The sequence below is a fragment of the Callorhinchus milii genome, unplaced genomic scaffold, assembly GCF_018977255.1.
Source record: "Callorhinchus milii isolate IMCB2004 unplaced genomic scaffold, IMCB_Cmil_1.0 Scaffold24, whole genome shotgun sequence".
In the NCBI taxonomy this organism is placed as follows: Eukaryota; Metazoa; Chordata; class Chondrichthyes; order Chimaeriformes; family Callorhinchidae; genus Callorhinchus; species Callorhinchus milii.
Window position 1 is genome coordinate 297,640 of NW_024704765.1, and position 10,010 is coordinate 307,649.

General features: G+C 50.0%; 1 protein-coding gene across 1 annotated transcript in view; it reads right to left on the minus strand.

Moving 5' to 3' along the window:
- Positions 1–5,282, minus strand: part of LOC103190386 (forkhead-associated domain-containing protein 1) — a 33,127-nt gene extending 27,845 nt beyond the window's left edge. The window contains exons 1-6 of the mRNA XM_007911138.2: positions 5,193–5,282; positions 4,027–4,266; positions 2,071–2,194; positions 1,345–1,475; positions 850–927; positions 391–474 (exon numbers count right to left, since the gene is read on the minus strand). Of these exons, the coding sequence (XP_007909329.1) occupies positions 391–474; positions 850–927; positions 1,345–1,475; positions 2,071–2,194; positions 4,027–4,254 (645 nt within the window). The 5' untranslated portion in view covers positions 4,255–4,266; positions 5,193–5,282. The remainder of the gene's footprint in view (positions 1–390; positions 475–849; positions 928–1,344; positions 1,476–2,070; positions 2,195–4,026; positions 4,267–5,192) is intronic.
- Positions 5,283–10,010: the final 4,728 nt, after the last annotated feature.

Here is a 10,010-nt window from a genome sequence, read left to right on the forward strand (position 1 = left end):
AAGCCACTGTGCAGTCTTGTTCCACTCCCAACTGTCCTTCAATCATCTGGGCTCTCACTCGCTCGACTACGCCTCAGGCACTGGCACAGACGAGGCCTCGGTTTAACATCTCGTCTGAAGATATGGCACCTCTGACAATGCAGCGCTGTGTTGGGGCTGTCATCTTAGATTATATGAGTTCCAAGAACTTTCTGCCCCTTGAGCCTTTGGTCACCCTCCTACCCCTGCCCTCCCCACCCTCCCCACCAACCACCAGCTCGGGTGAGGATTCCTGATTGTCCAGGGCCTTGGGAGTCCTGAAGTGAAAGGGGCTGTGTAAATGTATTTTGTTGTGGTTGCTCGACACTGGTCCTTAAGTTAAGGGCAGGTGATATTCAGGCCTTTGTTTACCCGCTTCTCCTCAGCTCGCAAGGTGTTGACACTCTCCAGCTCTCCACGGTAAACCTGCACCTCAGCCTTCAGCTCCTCCACTGTCTGAGAGACGTAACACAGTTACCAGGTTAGTGATCTTCAATAGTTTGATTCACTGCTACCCTTCTTCTCTTTCTCTCTCTTCGCTGTCTCCCTCCCCACCCCCCACCCCCCCACCTCTTCCCCTCCCTATCCTTCACTCTCAAGATTGATTGTACAACCATAGAATGTTATATTTGTTCATCGGTCTGTGATGGGGCAGGTGGTAGGGGTAGTGGGTGGTGGGTAGAGGGCAGTGAGCAGGGGGTAGGGACTGTGGGTAGGGGATAGTGTGAGGAGAGAAGTAAACAGGGGGCAGTGGGTAGGGTGTGTGGGCAGGGGACAGTGAGGTTGGGATCAGACGCTCCAACTGGGGATTCTCGCCTGTTCCTGACTCACATGTCTGAGTGTCACCAACTCTGATTCTCTGACCTTCACCTCATCGTTGATCTTCCGCGATTCCTTCATTCTGGAAAACTGAAACAGAAATTATTCCTCAAGCCGGGAAGCACGTGGAAACCCAGCACCGTGATCCCCCGTCTCCAAACCAAAGTCTCCAAACCTCCTACGCTTCCACCTATTTGCAACAACACGTTCCAGAACTTTAGCTGGGTTGGAAAGGCTGGGGGTTTTAACCACTTGTCAGAAGTTTTTCAGGAAGATATCCACGCCCAGAATAGCAAAAGCCTTGTAAACTGTTAATATTTGGCTCCTGGAATTTCAAGGTAATCATGTCTGTCATCAACGTGTTGTGAAGTGACTGAACACAACTCATCCAATCCACCCTACCCCAACAAGCTGTTTGCTTTCAGACAGTTTTTTTTCTTTGTCTCCTCCCCCACACACACACACACACCCCGCACTCCCACCCCCACCGCGCGGAGTTCTTGGTACCTTGGCAGACATGGCTGCCAGCTGACTGTCCTTCTCACTCAACTTTCTCCGCAGTGTCTCAGCCTCAGAGATTGCCCGCTGGACTTGCTGTTGCCGAGCAGCGAGATCTCTCTGGAGGCTGGTCACCAGCCCTGGGTATGGATGACAGACAAAGTCACATTACACACATTCACTCACAGTCAGCTCCTATGTCAAACTGCAGGTCACGGTGAAAGATCTGGGAAGTACATTTCTAGATGTGCAAGCGCTCTGGAATGTTGCCCGTTGCGAGGGGCATTATATAAATACAAGTTGTTGTAGTTGTTGGAATAGAGCCGAAGGAGCGAGTTGGAGGGCCTTCTGTTTAGCATCCAGAGCACGGAGGCAGATAGGCTGAAGGCCGATGATGGGGTGGACAATTTGGTTTGAGGAAGTCACACAGGTCAGGTGGGGGCAAAACCATGGAAGGAATTGAAGGCCAGAACGAGGATCTTGAATCAATCCCCTGGAAAAACGGGAGCCAGTGGAGCTGAGTGAGCACATGGGAAGTGACAGACTTGTGGAGCCTGGTGAAGGACACAAGCAACAGCCTGTGCAGGGAAGAACAGGGAAGAGCCCAGCGAACAGACTCCAGGCTTGGTGTGGTCAAGCCTGGACATGACGAAAGCATGGGTGAGGGTCTCGGTGACCCGAGGGGAGAGGTAGTACAGATTCACCTGTCATTGACATATCACACCCCTGTCAAACCTGAGGTCATGTTATTGTTTCTCTTGAGGTTTTTGGTTTCGTTTCTGAGCTGGATAATCTCCAGGTCTTTCTCCTTCAGGGAGTGAATCAAAATCTCATTCGATCCCTTTTCAAAATTGTTGATCTGAAAGAGTGAACCGAGTCAGTGAAGCAATGAGCAATCACAGAGTCATTGATCTGCAAGTCAATGAATCGCCGAATCAATGAGTCACCAAGTCATCGAATCACCAAGTCACAGAATCACTGAGTCACTGAGTTATCAAGATACCAAATCACTGAGTCACTGAATCACTGAAACATCAAATCACTGAGTCAAGTCACCAAATCATTGAGACTTGAATCATGAGGTCCACCATGTGACCAAGTCACCAAGTCATTGAGTCACTGAATCACTGAAACACCAAGTCACCAAGATATGAGGCACACTTTCACTGTATGGATATTTGTGACGAGCAAAAGGTGAATGAGTGAGGACAGAGCTGGTGGCGCCTTCAATCTCTTTTGGTCTCAGTTATAAATGAATGATTATATGGGGTGAGGGTCACTGCCGTGTGACTGAGCAAACTGCTGTGTGAATCACTGTGTGAGTCGCTGAGTGGTTCTGTGTATGTGAGTCGCTGAGTGGTTGTGTGTGTGTGTCGCTGAGTCGTGTGTGTGTGTGAGTCGCTGAGTGGTTTTGTGTGTGTGAGTCGCTGAGTGGTTGTGTGTGTGTGAGTCGTGTGTGTGTGTGTGAGTCGTGTGTGTGTGTGAGTCGCTGAGTGGTTGTGTGTGTGTGAGTCGCTGAGTGGTTGTGTGTGTGTGTGAGTCGCTGAGTCGTGTGTGTGTGTGAGTTGCTGAGTGGTTGTGTGTGTGTGAGACGCTGTGTGACCTTGTGAATCACTGCAAGTGTCACTGTGTGACTGGGGAATGGCTGTCCCATAGTCAGGGCAAAAGGTTGGTATTTTTTTTGTGGGGGGTCAACCGGGTGTCTGACATATGCGGAAACCCATGACTGTGTTTCAGAGTATCCAAACCAAGCTGAGAATTCCATGCATCCCAACTGCACAAGGAAAACTCAGATAGATTGTTGGAATGGAACACGTACTCTCTCCCTGGAAGGACATCCTGTTTACCTAATTCTGGAAAGTATTAGGTGCAGCTTGGTGTGATTCAAGGCTTGGGCCCCCAGAGTTGGGGTAACCGCCGGAGTCTAACCAGCTAAAACCACATAATTAGCCATTGATGTTGCTGCCTGGCAAGCTTTCCCACTGCTTGTCCAGCTAGGACCACCCTACCCGTTAAGAGCTTTGGTTTGCAGGGTTAACAGGATGACTCCTGTTCCCAGTGACTGGTCTGCCCTTCCAGGACCTGACGATGAGCCAGGCTGTGCTGTCATCAGCAGTGCTGAAGGTTGGTGCAATAACTGAGGCAATTGTGAAACTCAGGAAGTTCTTGTCTGGTTAATGAGCCTCGAAACAGGCTCCAGCAGGAGCTCACTGACAGCCACACCCACAGAGCCCTGCCCAGCCCTGCTCCGCAAAGCAACTCTGCAGCTCATTCATTGCCCAACGGGAGAGGGCACACGCCTATGTGAGCGCGTGTATGGCTGTGTGTGTGTGTCTGTATGTGTGCGCTTTTTGTGTGTGTGTGCCTGTGCACGTTTGTGGCTGTGTGTGTGTGTCTATATGTATTCATGTGTGTGTGTGGCTTTAGGCATGTGTCTAAATGTCTGTGTGTTTGTGTCTGTATATGTGTGTGTGTGGCATTGTGTATATGTGTATGTGTGAGGGGAGGGCCGGGGGGGAAGGTGGTTGGAGAATCTGTCCATCCTTCTAGTGACAAGAGAGAATGCTTGTGAGATACACATGTCAGATACATGTGTTAGAGTACACATGACAGACACCTTTCACGTCAGATGATCCTCCTGATATGAAAGGCGCTATACGAATGTAATTTATTGTTGTTATCTGTTGGTACCTGTTCTTTCAGAGCTTCAATTTCCGTTGTCTTGGCCTCGATGTCACAGCCAAGGGTCAGAAGTTTCTGGCTGATCTCCAGGTTGTGCTGGCTGCTGTCTGTCCCTGTGTGTGTGGCCGCCTGGCGCAGTGACTCCATTTCATTCCTCAGCTGGGCCATGGTGGAGTCTTTACGCTTGGACTCGCTTTCAAACTCACACAGTCGTTTGATCTCATCTCCCATCCTCATGATCAGCTGCTCCTAACCCCACACAGCACAGCAGTCAGCCGCACTGCGCACAGTCAGCCCAGAATAATAATATATAATAATCCTTGCATTTGATATGGTGCCTATCACGTCTTTGAGACGTCTCAAAGAATACGGGAACACACAAACATAGGAACCAGCAAACCATGATCTCATACAACAACAACAACAACAAGATTTCATTTACATCGGGAGGACGTCCCAAAGCGCTGGACAGTTGAGTCGGGACCCGAGCATTGGGAGGATATGGTCAGGGTGAAGGGAGGGAAGGGAGGGAGCGAGGAGGGGGTAGGGAGTCGAGAGGGGAGCTGAAGGCTGAAGGTCAAAGAAAAAGTTCTTGAGACCGGCCTTGAAGGAGGAAAGGGAGGAAGCGGCGAAGGCACTGGGGATGGAGTTCCAGAGCCTCGGGGCTGAGAGGCTGAAGGCCACCGATGGTAGGGGGGTTGGGGCGGGGGATGTGGAGCAGACCGGAGCCAGAGGAACGGAGGGTACGGGCAGGTAGGTAGGGGGATAGTAGGTCGGAGAGGTAGGAAGGCCTACTCCTGTTTGGAGTATGGCTGAATGGCCTACTCCTGTTTCTTTGTTTCTATGTAACAGGAACGCAAAACACACAAACATACAGGAATGGACAAACACGGGAACACACAAGCTTGAGAACAGGAACAGAAGGTGAAACTATAACATTTTGTTGTATGTTATAATCATCGTTGAAGTGAATCTCTGCTGCTTGTGATGTCTGTCCTGGTCTGATCTGATCTGTCCTGGTCTGGTCTGTCTGTCTGTCTGTCTGTCTGTCTCCTGACTGGAGTCTCTTAACCTCAGCTCCACGCAGCCTCCCCTCAAAGCTAACTGTGACTGTCAGGTGTTATTGTGGTGACTAGTCACAGGCCGGCCTTGCAGGCCTCTGTGTAACGCCTCACCTTCTCCTGCTGGAGATATTGCCCAGACTGTCCAGGGGGCGTGGGAACGCTGTCTCCCACAGCCTGACACCCGGCTGGAGGATCTGTCCATCCCCCTAGTGACGAGAGAGAACGCGTGTGAGATACACATGGTAAAGTACACATGTCAAATACATGTGTTAGAGTACGCGTGTCAGGTACATGTGTTAGAGTACGCGTGTCAGATACATGTGTTACAGTACGCGTGTCAGATACATGTGTTAGAGTACGCGTGTCAGATACACGTGTTAGAGTATGCGTGTCAGTTACACGTGTTAGAGTACACGTGTCAGGTACATGTGTTAGAGTACGCGTGTCAGGTACATGTGTTAGAGTACGCGTGTCAGATACACGTGTTAGAGTACGCGTGTCAGATACAGGTGTTAGAGTACGCGTGTCAGGTACATGTGTTAAGAGTACGCGTGTCAGGTACACATGTTAAGAGTACGCGTGTCAGATACACGTGTTAAGAGTACGCGTGTCAGGTACACGTGTTAAGAGTACGCGTGTCAGTTACACGTGTTAGAGTACACGTGTCAGGTACATGTGTTAGAGTACGCGTGTCAGATACATGTGTTAGAGTACGCGTGTCAGATACACGTGTTAGAGTACGCGTGTCAGATACAGGTGTTAGAGTACGCGTGTCAGGTACATGTGTTAGAGTACGCGTGTCAGATGCACGTGTTAAGAGTACGCGTGTCAGGTACACGTGTTAAGAGTACGCGTGTCAGATACACGTGTTAAGAGTACGCGTGTCAGGTACACGTGTTAAGAGTACGCGTGTCAGTTACACGTGTTAGAGTACGCGTGTCAGGTACATGTGTTAGAGTACGCGTGTCAGATACATGTGTTAGAGTACGCGTGTCAGATACACGTGTTAGAGTACGCGTGTCAGATACAGGTGTTAGAGTACGCGTGTCAGATACAGGTGTTAGAGTACGCGTGTCAGGTACATGTGTTAGAGTACGCGTGTCAGGTACACGTGTTAAGAGTACGCGTGTCAGGTACACGTGTTAAGAGTACGCGTGTCAGATACACGTGTTAAGAGTACGCGTGTCAGGTACACGTGTTAAGAGTACGCGTGTCAGTTACACGTGTTAGAGTACGCGTGTCAGGTACATGTGTTAGAGTACGCGTGTCAGATACATGTGTTAGAGTACGCGTGTCAGATACACGTGTTAGAGTACGCGTGTCAGATACAGGTGTTAGAGTACGCGTGTCAGATACAGGTGTTAGAGTACGCGTGTCAGGTACATGTGTTAGAGTACGCGTGTCAGGTACACGTGTTAAGAGTACGCGTGTCAGGTACACGTGTTAAGAGTACGCGTGTCAGGTACACGTGTTAAGAGTACGCGTGTCAGATACACGTGTTAAGAGTACGCGTGTCAGGTACACGTGTTAAGAGTACGCGTGTCAGTTACACGTGTTAGAGTACGCGTGTCAGGTACATGTGTTAGAGTACGCGTGTCAGATACATGTGTTAGAGTACGCGTGTCAGTTACACGTGTTAGAGTACGCGTGTCAGGTACATGTGTTAGAGTACGCGTGTCAGATACATGTGTTAGAGTACGCGTGTCAGATACACGTGTTAGAGTACGCGTGTCAGATACAGGTGTTAGAGTACGCGTGTCAGATACAGGTGTTAGAGTACGCGTGTCAGGTACATGTGTTAGAGTACGCGTGTCAGGTACAGGTGTTAGAGTACGCGTGTCAGGTACACGTGTTAAGAGTACGCGTGTCAGGTACACGTGTTAAGAGTACGCGTGTCAGATATATATTTACTGCTGGTAAACAGAGGTGTGTGGAGTCAGGATACTTGCCCAACGTTTTGGTCGCCCGGGAGTTGAACCCGAGTCCTTTCGCTTGTGAGGCGAGTGCTGTAACCACTGAGCTACAGGAATGCCCTGTGCCATGGCTCCCGGCAGCCGGTGACTGTTTCGGTGCTGGGATCCTGTGTAGCTCTACGTCTGATCCCGGTTTCCAGGTGAACAGTGAGTGAGACCCACCGTGTGTGGCCACAGGTAGCTGAGGGTGGGTGTCGGTGGAGAGACGTTCAGATGCCCGTGCGTTGCTGCCGCTGGTCGCTCGCTGTCTGGGAGGAGGTCGGGGGAACGTCCTGCTGCTCCCGAGGATCCAGCCACTGCTCATGATGGAGGGGCTGAGAGAGGTCAGTGCTGGGAGCTGGGGAGAGCCCCCGGCAGGAAGAGGAACTGTCTTGGGATCTTCAGTCATGTGGAGGTGCCCAGGACAGGCGGAGCGCTGGCAGACACACTGGCACGTCACCTGAGGGGCCAGAGGCAACAAGGTCAAATTATCTCCCCTCAACCCACCTGCAATCACTGTTTTTTGAAATTCCAGCTGACCGTCTGAGATCACTAGTTATTGAGAGCATTGGTTACTGAGGTCACTAGTTATGGTTTAGCTGTAAGTATCACTAGTTACTGGGATTATTAATTACTGATATTACTTGTCACTGGGATAACTAGTTACTAATACTATTGGTTTCTGGATCACTGGTCACCAGTGGCAGGCAGTGTCACCAAAGCACAGAGACAGCAATACTAACACTGAGTGTGAGTGGTGAGTGTGAGCAGTGAGTGTGCAGGCACCAACACTGAGTGGTGAGTGTGAGCAGTGAGTGTGAGCAGTGATTGTGAGCACTGAGTGTGCAGCCACCAAAGCTGAGTGTGAACAGTGAGTGTGAGCAGTGAGTGTGCAGACACTAATACTGAGTGTGAGCAGCCCCTCACCTGCAGACAAAGGTCGGGCTCTCTGTGCCGCCCCACAGACGTGCTCCTGGGTTTCAGGGTATAAACCCCATCATAGCTCTGTACATAACCTTCCATCCCGTCAGCCAAACCCGAGGAACAGACCAACACAGGAGCAAAAAAATGTGTGTGTGTGAGAGAGAGATCTGTTCACTGTGTAGCCCGAGACACAGTGATCAGCCACAGTGCGAGAGCTTGCGTGTGTGTGTGCGGCAGCTCACCCGACACTGGTCCCAGACTCCGTCTCTCTCTGGATCTTTCTCTCAGTATGTCTCACTCTCTCTATCACTCTGTCTGCTTCTCTCTTTCTTAAATTCTTTCAGTTTTAGTCTCTTTTCTTCAGCCTCTTTCTCTCTCTCTGTGTCTCTCTATCAGTGTTTTTTCTGTCTCTCTTTCAGGCTCTCTGACTCTCTCCCAGTCTTTCTCTTTCTCTCTCTCTCTCTCTCTATGGCCCTCTCTTTCTCTCTGTCTCAGTCTCACTTTCACTCGCTGTGTTCCAGTCTGTGTTTCTGTGTTGACTCCTTGGAAACAGAGACTATGAGAAAAAAAACTGGAGCTCCTCCCCGTAGGGCCACAGAGAGGCGAGAGAGACACACACAAGACAGAGACAGACACGCACAAAGAGACAGATACAGAATGAGAGGGAGAGAGTCACATACAGACCTGGACACATGTGGACACAGAGAGACACACAGATACAGATATTGAGGGAGACACACCCCAAACACAGAGGGAGATGGAGAGACACACACACAGACAGAGAGACAGTGTTAGCCAGTGTCGGACACATGTGGAAAACGATTGCTGTGCTTATGAGTATCCAAACCAAACTCAGTGTTCCACATGTGATGAACCTTCATAAAACACTGGTGAGGCCTCAGCGAGAGACTGGGTTCAGTTCTGGGCCCCACACTTTAGGAAGGGTTTCAAGGCATTGGAGATGGTGCAAAGGAGATTTATCAGGATGATACCAGGAATGAGGGACTTCAGTTATCAGGAGAGAAGCTCCTGATAATTCTCCTTGGAGCAGAGAAGGTTAAGAGGAGACTTAATAGAACTTTTCAAAATGATGAGGGGATTCACTAGAGTGAACAAAGAGAAACTATTTCCACTGGCGGGTGGGTCGGTAACCTGAGGACACCGATTTAAAATAGTTGACAGAGGGGAGGTGAGGAGAAATGTTTTCACACAGCGAGTTGTTGGGATCTGGAATGCGTTGCCTGAAAGGCTGGTGGGAACCGATTCACTAACAACTTAAGAAATAAGTAGATAATTATTTGGGGAGCTCAAGTTTGCAGGGCTATGGGGAGAGAGCGGGGGAGTGGGGTTGATCAGGGCTATGGGGAGAGTGTGGGGGAGTGGGGTTGATCAGGGCTATGGGGAGAGAGTGGGGGAGTGGGGTTGATCAGGGCTATGGGGAGAGTGTGGGGGAGTGGGGTTGATCAGGGCTATGGGGAGAGAGCGGGGGAGTGGGGTTGATTTGGAAGCTATTTTCAAAGAACCGGTACAGACACGATGGGCCGAATGGCCTCCTTCTGTGTTGTATAATTCTATGATTCTATAACATAGAATTTGTAGATGACAGATTTCCCCATGTCTGGAATGGAATGTGCACCCTCTCCCTGGAGGGATGTACTCTGCTTACCCAAGTCCAGAGAGTATTAAGCCCAGGCTGGTAAGAGCGAAGGTTTATTTGTGAACTGCTAATATGTGACATGGGCACATTCCATTGGGAAAGATCAGAGCGTCTGAGGCCTGCCGAGCGGTGGGGGGGTGGGCATGGTGGGCTCACTCACTTCACAGCTGTTTGTGGGACATTGCCCTTCACAAATTGGCTGCCGCATTTTTCACACAAAACACACAGTCGAAACCGCTTTACAGTACATCCCGTGAAACACTTTGAGACATCGGGACAACTTGGAAGGTGCTATACCAAATGCAAGGATTATTATTATTTGTCGCAGTCCCAAAAATGATTGTAAGCATTTCGCAGGGCTTCACTGTGAAGTGTAGTAACTGTCATTTTTAAAAA